This window comes from Empidonax traillii, unplaced genomic scaffold, assembly GCF_003031625.1.
Source record: "Empidonax traillii isolate 1590-97213 ecotype Southwest subspecies unplaced genomic scaffold, ASM303162v1 scaffold623:size392626, whole genome shotgun sequence".
Lineage (NCBI taxonomy): Eukaryota > Metazoa > Chordata > Aves > Passeriformes > Tyrannidae > Empidonax > Empidonax traillii.
The window spans coordinates 205,311-219,435 of NW_020955816.1; the positions used below are offsets into that span (position 1 = coordinate 205,311).

Here is a 14,125-nt window from a genome sequence, read left to right on the forward strand (position 1 = left end):
TCACTGTCCTACTTCATTCTGCTTGAGTGTGCTCTCAGAAACAATAATCCTAACACTGGGAAGCAGTGAGTGCATTGAATAAGCTGGAGAGCTAAAAGAAACACTCCCCCCCCCTGGCTGTGTGACCTCAGCGTGGTGCAAAGCCCCGGGGGCAAACTCTGGCAGCCAGAGGAGTAACTGCAGAGGTGCCAGGGAAGCCAGACTGGCACAGGGAACTGCTCCAAGCAGCCCCAGGGCACCACCCCCTCCTGGCACAAGCACTTGGAGGAGAGAAATGGTTTTGATCTTGGTGTTCCTGGTGCTGAAATGAGGCACGGGCAGAGAGTGATTTGCTGAAGGTCCTCCAGCTGATCCCTGTTGGAAGGGACAGCGCCCAGGAGTGCTGAGTCCTGGTGTCAGCTCTGACCACACAGGGTGATTCCCTCCTACTGAGCAAGGCAGTATTTTAATCACAGAGTGTTTTCTTTTAAGGAATAAGAGCATTTACAGTAGTTCGACAAATGCTACTTTTTATCAGCTGTAATTATTTTATAATAGCACACAGTCCTTAGCTGCTTATTACTATGGTGGTCATTACTTCAAGCCCTCACAGCTACTCTAGATAATAATTTAAATACACAGAGCTTTAAAAAAATATTTCCATTACAAATATTTTAAAAATATACTTATCCTAAAAAGCTGTCCAGCACTATTCCAAAAATCTCTTGTAATAAATGTCTTTTTTTTTTTAATTTTAACAAAAATATCTACCATCATATAGAAGAGCTCAAGTTTTGACAAATCTATAGTACAGTCAGAAACATCTTGGGCCAGATTTCACTCTTGTTTATACAGTTGCCAATTTGGATCCTGGTGTTCATTTCAGTTGGGTTATTCTGGTATAATCAGGAGCAGAATATAGCCCTTAGTGTTTTAAAATAACTAAATGGACTGGATGCTGCAACAGTTACTGGTGCTGAGCACTGCAGGGGAGGGAAATCCTTTACTTCATTGCATCTAAAAATGCAAAAGGATGTTATATTTAGTATTTGTGCCATGACCAAAGAAGTGCCAGGCATCTGCAGTGGATGACTCAGACCCAGAATCATGTTCACTTATAGAAAAAAAATTTTTTTTTGGCTGAATGGTGCCTGCAACTGCTGTCATTAAATGGGGGATGGATGTCTGGGGAGAACCTTTGTAGGGAGAAAATGCCAACCTTCCTCTCCTGCTTTCTACAGTTCCAGGAATCATCTTAATTGCATTTTGTTACTTAGAAAGCTGTGTGAGTTTAATAGAATCTCCCTCTATTTGATCTAGGAAGGGGCTATTTTAAATTGCTTCCATATTTTCCAGCTGAAACGCTTCCATCCTTCCAGTCTTTTTGAAAGGGCATTTAGAACAAGACTTAAGTACTTATAAGAAACTGCATCTCATCAGGACAATCTGGAAACTGGGAACTCGTCTTTTAAAACACTGGATTGCTTTTTTGCCTTTCCCCTCCTTTTTTTTTTTTTTCCAGTCTTCAACACTGGAAGTTTGTGGTGTTGTTGGTTTTTTTTTTTTTTTGCTTTTCCTCCCTTTTTCTCCCAGTCCTCAAATTTAAATTCAGTGTTTGATGAAGGATCAAAACGAACCCAATCTGATTGCATCAGGTTCCATGTGCAAGCAAAGCTGGCAGTGCCACATCTGCCACTCCTACCTGTGACCATCACTGCTTAGAAGGGATCCTCACACACTGGGGTTGCATGGAAAGCTTTTACTCTACTCCTTCTCTTCCTAGACTTTGGCTGATGATCTAATAACTTATAGACCGAGGAAACTTAAGGATATAGACTAAGTTCAGTCCTCACTGTCATCTTCATCATCATCATCATCCTTGCTGGGAGCACACCTCTGGAAACAGTGCACCAGGGTGGCCAGGAAGAAGCTGGACAGGATAGCAGCGATGGAGACGGCGACCCCGGAGAAGATGATGATGAAAAGGTCTGTCAGTGACAAACTGAACTTGCATTCACTGAAGCTGACCTCAGATAACTCGTTCAGGAAGATTCTCCTGTTCTCCACGGGCAGGGAGCACTGGATTTCGTGGAGACCTGCGAAGAAGAGGAGAGGGAGATAAATCAGCGGAATATCAATGAGTCCTTCTGTCGCTCCAGGGCGGAGATTGAGGGGCTGAGGAAAAGTTTTAGGGTTCATTTCTGGTTTGTGAATTTGTTCAATATTTAGGAAAAATTGGTGCAAAAGCTGTCACCGTCCAAAAGCCATTACATAAACCCCCTTGAGTAGCTCCTGAAAATGAAGTTATTTGGCCTCCAGGAGGTCAGGTGTGATCAAGGATGGTGATTTGAGGGTTTAAAAAAGGTAGTGTTGAACCCTGGATGCATCTAAACCTGGAGGCCTGGAAGCAATTCCCATCTGAACACAAACTCTTGACTCCAAAAGAGGGTTAGCAGGGATACTGCAGTTCCCTTGGTGCCTTCTAAACATTACTTTTCCCAATGTAGTTCCAAAACTACAGTTGTTTTTCTGGTCAGAACAACAGTTTGGGTTTAATGAATGCTTGTTTGTCTGTGACCTGCTTCCACCTTTTCTCCCTGGCTGTCCTGAGGCCAGGCAGACTGGCAGATATTGTTCCTCCCTGCATTACTGGAGAATGCCTAGAGGTGGGCTCTTTGCAGTGAAAGCAAAACCCCCCCTAGATTTAAGAACTTTTGAGAATACAGGTTGATCCTGGTTGGTAAAAGCACACAGTTCACTGCATATGCCCAGCTCCCTCTTCATTCACAACAAGGGGAACATCAGGAGGGGGCATTAACAGGACTAGAGTGGAGCAAATACTGAATTTCAGTCTGTAGGGCTCTTGGCAGGACAGCTTTTGTCTTACTCTCAAGGATATGAATGTGAAGGGAAAATGTAAAAATGTAAGAATTGTATCTTAGTGACACAAGAACTGCTGCTGGGTAATTTGGGAACTTCCACTCTTTGCTGGTGATCCCAGAACGTTCTCCCTGGCTTTGGCTCTTCCCTGCTGTGTGTACACAGAGGACAGGACCTTTCCATCACACAGATCTGCCATGGAACCGTTCTGGCACTTTAAACAGGGAATGGTGACAAGATTTCCTCTGCATTTGTGAATCCCATTTTTCCCGTGGCTGGATAACCATGGCATGTGATGTCTTACTACTAAACCTGGGCTCCTGGGGTTACTGGTGCCAGCCTAGCTGTTTGTCTGGATCCAACCCAACCCAGCCCAGCTGTTGTGTTGATTTGAAAAGGAGTTTTAGCTACTTCTGCTATGGAACCAATTATCACACTGACCTTGTAATGGTGATTGTACTAAATTTTTACCCCTAAAGTCCCTCCTGTATTTATTATATCTGCCTTAAGTTCTACTGCCTTCTCTCTCTCGTGCTTCTCTCATTGACAAGGCACTGAGAGGAGGTGCCAGCAGGACAGCACAGCAGTCAAAGTGCCCAAGGCCGACTGGTTTCCTCCAGGCAAAGCTGCCCAAACTCTCACTGATTTTTCTCTGAGCCTGGAGTGCACTGGCCATGCACAACAGACGGTGAGGAAACCTGTCTTAGAGGTTTTTAAAAAGCAAACATTTTTCAGTAAATAAATATAAAGCTGACAGGCATCAAAGCACTTGCTGCTTTTGTGTAGAAAGAGCACGAAAGTGAATGTAACACATTGCAAATTCATTTGGAGAGGAAGTTCCTTGCTAATAGGAAAGATCACTGCAGTGAAAACCTTCACCAGCTGAATATGGCACCTAAACAGATCCCATCTGACTTGTGGCAAGCACAAGAAAGTAAACGTTTCTATATAACAGTGTTTCTGTAAAAGAAACCAGTAGAACAGGTGGAGAGACCTCCTGAGAGCAGCTGAGCTGTGCTCGCTGCAGGTCTAAAGGAACAGTGCTCAGGTGACCACAAACAACTCTACTTTATTCTATTTTTAACTCACTGCAAAAGAAATTCTCTACTGTCCTCACCTGCCAGCATTTGGAGCACCTCTGTGCTGGGGTGGTGAGATGGTGGTATCAGATCCAAGCTTCCATAAGGAAGGGAGTAGAAAAAAAATATATTAAATATATTTTAAAAGAAAGAGACAGAGCAAAAAAAAAAAGACTCCAAAAGAAAACTGTTGTTCTAAGCAGTTCTGCACACTGCAGCTCTTGCAACTAGAAATTACTTACTATGGTAGTATTTCCCCAGGATCCCAGGGAGGGAAATGAGCCCACTCATCCATTCTCAACAGCACTTCTGCCACGGATCAAAGCCGAGCCTGTGGACTGTGAGCTCTGTTCCTGTTCCCCTGATGCTTTCACCTCACCTCACCACACACAGACTGCAAACAGAAAGCAATCTGCAGCACACCAAGGCACTTGGAGGGTGTTTCTTGGCGTGACAATCCGGGCACTGCCAGGATTTTGAGACTGATTGTACAGTAAGGAGGAATAAAGAAGCTCCTCTCCGTGTAGCCATGGGTACTGGAATCTGGGTCATGTTCTCAAACCATACAGATGAGGTGGGATTTCGCTGCTTGTTTTGTTGTGTGACACCACAACAGGCTGGTGTGGCCTCAGGTTTTTAGAGAGTTCTTTGTTTTTGGGAACAACAGATGCCAAGAGGTGAAAGACAGTGAGAGCCTCTGCCTGCTCGCAGCTGTGGCTTCAGCTCCTCTGTGTGTGCATCAGCTTTTCAGCAAGAAAGGAACAAACTGCCCTCTCCCATCCACAAACAGAGCTGCTAAAACAGCGCTGGGAGCAGCCTGGGAGGGCTGCAGAGCTTGGTGGGAGCCCGTGGCAGTGACTGAGGGGCAGGAACATGGACTGGGCCGTCCTGGTGGGTGAGCGTTTCCCTTTGCCGAGTCGTGACGCTCTTGGCGAACCCAGCACGGCAACAGCAGCTTTCCTTTGGGCTCCCAGGGGAATTTGGAACAGACTGTTCACTTGGAGCAGCAGTAAGGCTGGCAGCTCTGCTGCTGGTGGAACAAGGGATTCCTCCTCCCAGAGCTGATGCAGTGGTTGCTGCACCGCAGCTTCCAGCTGTCGACCCAAAAACCTCATGACCTCCAGGTCACACAGGTCTGCTAAAGGTGACAGACAGACAAAACCATTTCATCTGCCTCCTTCCACAACAAGGTGGTACTTGCTGTACATTATTTACAGGTAGGTTTTCCTTATGCCTGAGAATCCAGAGTGTGCAGAGAGCTGATGGGCTGTTCCCCACCTGTCCTGCTGCGTTGGTGCCCAGCAGTAGAGCCAATTCTTTTCTTTCCTTGGGCAGGAAGTGATTCCAGGTCATCATCATACACCCTCTGCATGAACAACGATCAGTATTCATTACAGGGTGTAGGATTTTTCCTCACTGCGGTTCTGTTGCTCATAGACTGGCCAGTCAAGTCACCTGGCCCCTCACACAACCCTTCTGGAGGACAGGAGATGCCTTTTAACCTCAGTGCTCTGCTTTCACACAGTGTAACTAGAATGGAATTAATTTTTATAGCTTCTTTGGGAGGTGTTTTTTTTTGTATTTTTTTAGTTAGTTAGTTTGTTTGTTTTAATTTATTTATTCTGCAGAACCTATTTATTATTTTAAAAAACCAGCCAGGCTTCTTGTAAAGGGCATCTCTTGATATTTAGTGCTTGGCTGCAGCAAGAAAGCCTTTGATGACATTTATATATATCTACCTCATTGCTCCCACAACATATTCAAGGAGTTGCTTCTCCATACCAAACAAAACTGTAAATGAAATAACAAGTGTGAGGGTGCTATAAATACCCAGCTGGTGTTATTTTGGTCAGGGCCATCCCATTATCTGTAATAACTCCAGCTGTCCCAAGGACAATGTCACACACTCTGTATCCTTTCTGCTCTGTCATCTGAAGGAGCAGATGCATTTCACTGGCAAGCTGTAAATGTACTGATTGCTTTGAAGTCCCAGTCAGGGGACAGGTGCTGGATTCTAGACAGGCTTGTCTTAACACTGAAAAAAATAAGGATGGAAATGCAGGTCTGTACCCCGAGGAATAGATTGGCTCAGTAACACGGGACGTGTGAAAAGGCTGGAATTCCAGAACCATAATGTTAAAAGGAGAGGCTTGTTTTTAAAAGGAAAACAAACAAACAAACAAACAAACACATGTTTTTTTTTATAAGGAAGTGATGCAGGAGGGTCCCAGGTGGAGTTTATTTCAATGAAATTCCCTCATGGGTTTTAGAACAAGATGACTTTGAGATGCCTTGTGTTAGAGCAGTGTGACTGCCCTGAGTCCAACACCTGAACCCTACAGTGAGTCCCATGCAATTAGGCTGCTGCTGGCTCCTAATGAACACTGATGCATTTGTTTCTGGACGATACACAGGTCCACTCAGCTGAGATCCTTCCCCTGCAAAACTGAACCTCCTAGAACAGAGATGCAGCCCCAAACCAGCCTGTGTGCAGGCAATTAATAATTCCCTTATAAATGAATGAAAACTGACAGTGCTGCTATGGCCCAAAATTGCAACTTCCCAACTCAAAAAAGCCCAGGAAACCCCAGCTCCCACGTTCCATTGGCAATCATTCTGCTGGGGCTCTGTGCCCATAACCCACCCATGTTTCTCACAGGCACTGTGTGACCAGGAATTTTCTGGTCTGACATTGCCTTCTCCTGGGTGTGCCCTGGGTTTTCCCTGGGTATGTTGGCTGATGCCCTCTTGTGCTGTGAGTTTTGGTTCATATTCCTCCAGCTACAGACAAGCACCAAGAGGTGTCGCTTCCTCTGGGTCTGCCTTGGAGGACTCCTGGTGTCTTTCCATCTCAGTCCTGATGGGTCTTTGTAGGGTTCCCAAAAAACGGGTATGAGGAGAAAGAGTTTCCTGCCACTCAGCAACGGGCAGCAGGGTAAGATAAACGACAAACACTGGGATGTGTAGGAAATACAACCAGAAAAATGTCTGAAGCCGTCAGTGTTCGAGTGGGCTTCATGCACACGTGTTCATTGCTATGTAAACAGTTCTACAATAGGCTTTTTTTTGGGTGTTTTTTTGAAGTAAAATTGGTATTTGCCCTCTTGGGTGGAATTTAGCTGTTCCCTCGCGTTGCTGAATGCAGTTGACGCGGATCTTGAAATGTTTCAGTGTGGCATTTTGTTTCTTGTGTGGTATTTTGCTCCCAGCTAGAGTTGCTTTAGTCTACTTAAACCCTGTCACTAATGTATTAGATGTATTAATAAGCAGTGAGAGAGGCAGTGCCTCTGCAGAGAGATGAAATTCCATTGGAAATAGCCCCGAGCAATCAGAACAGCGAGGCTTAAAAAAACCCTGAAGCCTAGATTTAGGTCCCTAAATAAAACTTTCATGGCCAAGTGCCCTAGAGACTCCCAGAACAACATCAGAGGGTACTTAGCAGTTTGTCTCGAAGCCTAAATATAAAGTTTAACACGAGGTGCTCACATCTGCAAACGCTGTCCTCACATCCTCAAATCTGGGAAAGATGGAAGTGCTCCAGACAACCTTAGCGTGGGGGAAACAAAGTGAAAAGCCAGTGGCAGTCAGATTGTTTTGCTGCAAAATGACTGGGAGATCAAATTATATATTTATATATGTGTATATGTAGAAACAGATTTGATGTGCTTGTTAAGGAAGATAATTTCTGTTAGGAGTTTCTGCTCAAACAGAATATAAAAGCTGCTGAATGTGTGAAATGTCTTGAGGCTTTTAATTCCCTTCCAAAAGCACAGATAGTCTGCTCTGTTCTGTTCTGGTGATGTGCTACCATGTGCATGATACTGGGGGAGAAGTGATGGCTGGAATGGACAGAACAGCCTGTCCTTTCTAGCTGAAGCTTGCTCAGGTTCTATATTAGTACATGAAGTTGAGGCAGCCTTCTCTCCATAGCAGATGAATAAATAAGGGCTAATGAAGGACTGAGAAGTCAAGAGGATTGGAAAATCCTCGCTTGTTGGAAGGTTAAACAAAACCTGTGCTCTCGTGTGATTGTGGTGCTTTGTTTTGAAGACAATATTTAATATTTTCAGTGAGCCCAAGGCTGCTCTAAAGGCCTGGACTAGAGAAATAAGACACTGTTTAATTTATAGAAGAAGTTTAGTAATAGATTTTATATTGGAATGAAATGATGGAAAGAGTCTGAGGAGCAAGAAACGGACACCTCATGGCCTGGTCTTTCTAAACAGCCTTACAAAAATCATCCCATTCTTCTGGATCTGGAAAGGTCTAGAGAGTCAATCCTATGAGGGTCAGGCTGGACATCAGGAGGAATTTCTCCATGGAAAGGGTGGTCAGGCACTGGCAGGGGCTGCCCAGGGAGGTGGTGAAGTCCCCACCTCTGGAAGTGTCCAAGGAAGGACTCGGTGCTCTGGAATGGGGGACAAAGTGGGGATCAGGCACAAGGTGGAGCCGATGATTTTGGAGGTGCTTTCCAACCTCAGTGATTCTGTGATCCTGTTTTATGATTCCCACTACACTGATTCACTTCTGAACCTCTCTTTTAGGACTGAATTTTATCTGAGTTTCTTGTTCCAGCAGGTGCTCACAGTCTCACTGTCACCTGCTCTTGCTTTTCCCCTACCTCCTCTCACTGCCATCCTCCTCTCCTGTTCTTTTGCACAGACAGGCTTGACCTGGAAATATGCCACTTTTCCAGAATTTACCTGTCCATCTCTATTGAGGAAATCTTGAAAGTAGCTAAACAGCTTCTGTGTCAGCACTGGCACTAAAACCCTCTTGGAGTACCTTAAAGATGTGCCCACAATTTTCCAAAGCAGAGAAAAATTTGGCCAAATGAGCACCAATCCTCGCCTAAACATGTGCTACTTCGGTTTCAGGCATCCAGAGCATCTATTTCATTTATCACAGCATAAATCTATTTGGAATTCTGTCTCTGGCCACTTCTCAATGAGTTTTTCAAGTCTTCCTTTAAGTACCAGTGGTCACAGGCTACCCTTTTAAAAAGCTCAGTCTAAACCTTCTTATCAAACTCCTGAAAGTCTTTCCAATGCTGTTTTCATAGAGGGCAGAAAAATTTGGAATTCTTGCAGTGGGTAGTGGGGAATTTAACTAACCAACTAATTTAAGTAATCCCAGAAACTCCACACAACTTCCCAAAGATACTGAGAGGAGACAAAAGTTCAAAAGCAAAACAAGGGCAAGATGACAGAAAGGAGACACTACAGTCACACTCTGAGGGATACTTAAGCTCTAATTAAAAGTAGTGTTAAAAATGCACTAGTCATTAGCAAACAAGGTCACAGGCCCTGCTGCCCAAAGTGTGGTCAGTAAAAATCAGCAACAGGGACCTCTACAAAGCCCTTTGATGTGGCCATTGCTGACGACTCTTATTTCTTTTTTACAGGCATTTTTTCTGAATCCAGCCCCTCCACCGAGGTGGGATCCTCAGAGGGGGTTCAACAAATGCCTTTTGCACTAATTTTAAACAGTATTTTTCACCAAAAATTGACTCCATGGAAGCCCTTTGCATTTAACCACTGGAATGGAAGGTTCAAACCCCTCACACCCTTTGCTGGATGAGCCCTGAGTTTCAAGCAGCATCACTAAAAGAAGTAGGTGAAGAGATGAGGCAAAAAAAGTACATTTGTAGCCAAGATAAATGTGATACACAGCAAGCTCTGAAAGCAGGAGAGAGCCCAGCCAGGTATGATAAATGGCTGAGTGTATTTTTATAGACCAATTTAGGCATTTTTTTTGTCATTATATTTTTTGTTCTGTGAGTTTTTTTCATGCTCTCAACAGAGTAAAACCTTCCATGAAAGGTTTCACACCTATTTTTGTAGGGACAGAGATCTTACAGCAACTTTTCTATTTCCAAAAGCAATAATCCAATATTCTTGATATCCATACTCCTACTGATGGGAAGCTTTTACTGTGAATCATTGGCCACCATGTGCCATTCAGGTGTTAAAATTGCCTATATAACCAAACATCCTTCTCCAGAAAATCTTTATAAGTTTTATACTTAAACATTGTGAGCCATAATGGGCACTTTTCCCTTCTGTAGGAAAAAGAACTATTCTATTTTCTCCACTTATCACCATCCCACTGATCTTCACAGTTCCTTTGTCTACTTTGCACTATGCTCACTAATTTGTTTTTAATCAACTACTAACCAAATCAGAGAGGGAAATTGTTGTGAAAATTTGATGAAAATGCTGGTTTAGTATCTCTTTGCAGGTAAAAGAATGTGTTTGCTGTTTTAAAGGACTAAGTACAAAACTTCTCCTGCAGTTCCTTTAATAAATCTCCCTGCAGATCTGCCAGGGCAGAGTGGAGCGTTCACCTAATGCCAGTTAAGCCTTTATTTAAAATTCAGGGTAAGTGAATAAGTGCTGGGCTCTGTAAAATCAGTCAAATCCCAGCTGTTCATGTGAAATGATGGCTGAGATGAGCAGAGGCAGCTCAGCTGGGCAGAGCCTTCCCAACCTTCCCAACCTTCCCAGCTTTCCCAGCCAGCTGGGCACACACAGGTCAGCCCAAGTTAGAACTTCACCAGCTATTTCTGGGAACGTGCCAGGAAGAAAATGGACCTGGCTCCTGCAAAACTAATGAGTTGAGGTGTTCAGGCTTTTGTTCAGATCACTGAGCCCTCCAGGGACCTTAATTACACGGGGAGAGCTTCGGGATCAGTTACTGAGATTTCAGTTCACATTTTTATATCAAGCTCAGGCTGTAAATAGTTCATAGATAGCGAGTGACTTCCCTCAGATGGGGCACATCAAACCATCTTAAGTGTCATTTAAAGTGAGGAACCAAAATGCCAATCTCCTTCTCCCAGCCCTGTGTTCAGCCCATGCAGTGCAAACCTGCAGAATTCCAAAGCAGGAGTTTGTTTGCAGCCAAAGCTCTTTTCTTGGGCCCTGAAAATGCATCCCTGTCTTTTTTTTTTTTTTTTCTTATTCTGTATTTCCAGACTTAAAACCTGCTGCCCTACTTATCTTTGTGTGTTTGCTGCAATAATCCTTCTGTCTCCAGCCTCACAGCACTATCAGGAGGAGCCAGAGAGTCTGAGTTGCTTCTTCCACTCCTCCCAGCAAAGGCCAGGATGGCTTTGGATAAGTATAACCAGACAAGTAACACTAATTTAATCAGTTCCTGATGGGTGTCGTGTCGTGACATCATTAAAAACTGGAAACTGGATGTAAAATGCGATCAAATCAGAATTCTAATAATTTAACTCTGACTGTCCAAAAGTCGTTTTGCAAGGCACTCAACCGTGGCCGTGTATTTTCAAATGTCACTGAGACAGGCTGTCCTGTCTGGGTTTGGTTTTGCCCTCACCTTTGGGAAGAATGTTTTTGGTAGTTTATTAGAGGAGACAGTCAGTGCTTTCGTGGCAGCAGCTCACAAGAAAACGCTGACTGCACTCGCTTTTCTGCATCCCTGCACATCTCCCCTGACATGGCTGGGTGCAAAGAGAGGGGGGACTGGCTCCGGGGAATAAATGCAAATCCCTAGGGGACAGCTCTGATCAAACCAACCATTTGAATATTTGCTCCTTCCCTCCTTGTCTTCCCAAATCAAATCTTCCTTAAAGTTTTGGAAGATCTGGACAAACTAGTGGTTTTTTAAGCTATTTGGCCAAAACGCAACTGTGGATGAGAGACAACGCTGTGGGAAAGCAACTCTGAGCTTGGAGGACGTTGGGGACACTGGCAATGCTTGAGATATAAGTTCAGATACACTTTGGAACACTGACAGGGCAGCAGAGAAGGAGGTGGGACAGGCTCAGACTGACCAGACTCAGTCTGGATCAAGGGAACAGCCTACAAGTTCATTAAAAGCAGGGGTAAAGATAATTGGTGTTTGAATATTTGAACTGAGCACTAGAGACAGGCAAATATTTGGTTCAAATCAAGCAAACTTTAGCTAAAGCAACAGAGAAGGTGGGAAAAGGGGCCCAGGTTTGGTGTAGAAAGAATCAAGATCGAAGTTTCACTGAGGCAGAGAGGAAAAAACCCAACACTTTTTCCTCAGATGACTCCTTCCTTAAAGCAGCTGCTTTACAGTCAAGAATATTTAGGGCAACCTAGATGAGTGTATTAAAAAAATGCTACCCAAGGTCATGAGCATGGGGAGAACCTGAATAACTGACTGCAGACTCTGAGCATGCAGTGACAGGACACTGGGGGATGGCATCAAACTGCCAGAGGGGAGGTTTAGATGGGATACTGGGAAAAAATCCTTCCCTGGAAGGGTGGGCAGGCCCTGGCACAGGTTGCCCAGAGAAGCTGTGGCTGCTTCATCCCTGGAAGTGTCCAAGGCCAGGTTGGACGGGGCTTGGAGCAACCTGGGCTGGTGGAAGGTGTCCCCTCTGTGGCCCTGCTGAGGTTTCTCTGCTCCCAGGGGGAGCTGCCCTCGGGCACCGCTCCGTGGCAGGACTTCATTCCCTGGTGCTTGTTGGGAGACATGAACTGTGAGATGATCTCCTGCTAAAGCTGGATTAAGAGAGGCTTTGGGGTCTGGTGGGACATGTGGAGCAAGATTCTGGATTCCCCAGATACGCCAGTCTTAATACTTTTATTTTTCCCCCTACGCTTTTCTAAAAATTACTGGCTAAAATACCGGTTCTATATCCTGCATTTGGGGGCATTCCAGAGCCATTTCAATTTATTTCTAATTTTGGAAGCAGTGCTGTCGTAATGAAAAGAGCCAAAATCTAGCTACTGAAGAGTTTCAAACACAGAGTATCACAGCAAGGATGAGCCTGTGCAGGGCCAGGAGCTGGACTCGATGATCCTTGCGAGTCCCTTCCAACTCGGCATATTCTGGGATTCTGTGAAAATACTTCCAGGAAAGGGCTGACAATCACTGATGCATAAAATGGGAATTTAACTCTTTTGTAGCAGCTTTATAGCTGATCAGTAAAATGAGAGAAAAATCGCTTTTCCTAAGGAGCTGGCACAGGATATGTAGCAGCTCAAAGGGCTTACTGTAGAAAATATATTTACCCGAGAGAAAATGAAGTCTGGAAGAGAACCAGCTCTGGGCTGAATGGATTTGAAAAGGCTCTTTCACTCCCTAACTCTAGTCCATAAATCAAAAATTATTAGGGCTTCAATTTGAAAAAAAAAAAATTTTGTTTCTTAACTGGGAGGAGGACCTGCCGCTGAAAAGAAGCCACCACCCATTTAACGGGCAGCAAGCGATCCCAGCCCGAGCGAACTGCAGCGTGGGGCACTGCAGGCAGCAACACGCAGCCAGCCTGCCCGGGAACCCTCTGCCCTCCCACGCACACGCAGGAGACACACGGACTGCGCTGAAAGCCGCCCAGCTTTACCTTTCTGCAGCTTGGACGCATTGTCCTGTATCCAGCTGAAAAGGTTGGCAAAGTCACAGTCACACACCCAGGGGTTGCCCTCCAGGCGAATAGTCCGCAGGGAGGGCAGCGCTTCCAGGGCTGCCACGTTGAGGCTCTGTAAGTTATTGTCATTCAGCTCTAACACTTGGAGCTGCTCCAGGTTCTCAAAAGCAGCCTCGTCCACGTCCACCAGGTTGTTGTTGCCGAGGCTCAGCTTTATCAGCTTCTCTGCCGATTTGAACGTCCCGGCGTCGAGCTGTGTTAAATTATTGTAGCTTAAGTCTAAATACACCAGTTTGGTGGAGCTGCTGAAAGTGCCCTCCTCTAAAGAGGTGAGGGAGTTATTCCTGAAGTCCAAATAGACCAGATCTCCATAAAATATAAAGAAATCGGCTGGTATCGCCTGGATGTTGTTATCAGCTATAAGAAGTTTCCTTACATCCAACGGGAAGGGATTAGGAACACTTGGGAGTCCTTGATCCCGGCAATCTATGGTGTGGTAGTCCATGCAGCTACAGGCAGCAGGGCAGAGATGACCCCCGGGCAGGAAAAGCAGGCAGGCAAAGGCAGCAAAAGGCAGGAGGCAGGAAGGGAAGCATGGCAACATCGTCAAGGATCTGAGCGCTGGGATGAGCAACCACTTCTAGGAGAAAGACATTTTGCTCAGCTGAGCAGGAGTGCCTGGTACTTGTGTGTGTGTGTGTGTGATTGTATCCAGGAGATCACATATCATCACAGATCCGATAGCAGCAGGCTGGGAGGGGGAGGGAGAGTGGCTGGAGGAGAGAGGGAGGGAGGCAAATGTGAGGATTTACACTGTCAG

The 14,125-nt window shown here is 45.1% G+C and overlaps 1 protein-coding gene across 1 annotated transcript; it reads right to left on the bottom strand.

Annotated features, from left to right (window-relative positions):
• Positions 1–1,651: 1,651 nt before the first annotated feature.
• Positions 1,652–14,058, bottom strand: LRRC38 (leucine rich repeat containing 38). Its single transcript, XM_027898790.1, has 2 exons — positions 13,282–14,058; positions 1,652–2,075 (listed from the first exon to the last, which is right to left on the bottom strand). The coding sequence occupies exons 1-2, from the start codon at positions 13,907–13,909 to the stop codon at positions 1,822–1,824; spliced, it is 882 nt and encodes a 293-aa protein (XP_027754591.1). The 5' UTR covers positions 13,910–14,058; the 3' UTR covers positions 1,652–1,821.
• Positions 14,059–14,125: the final 67 nt, after the last annotated feature.

Bases quoted from the DNA above. Each gene is read 5' to 3' on its own strand.
- LRRC38 (XM_027898790.1), bottom strand. From the start codon at position 13,909: ATGTTGCCATGCTTCCCTTCCTGCCTCCTGCCTTTTGCTGCCTTTGCC. The intron at 2,076-13,281 runs GTAAAGCTGGGC...TCTTCTTCGCAG, and splicing joins TGCGTCCAAGCTGCAGAAAG to GTCTCCACGAAATCCAGTGC.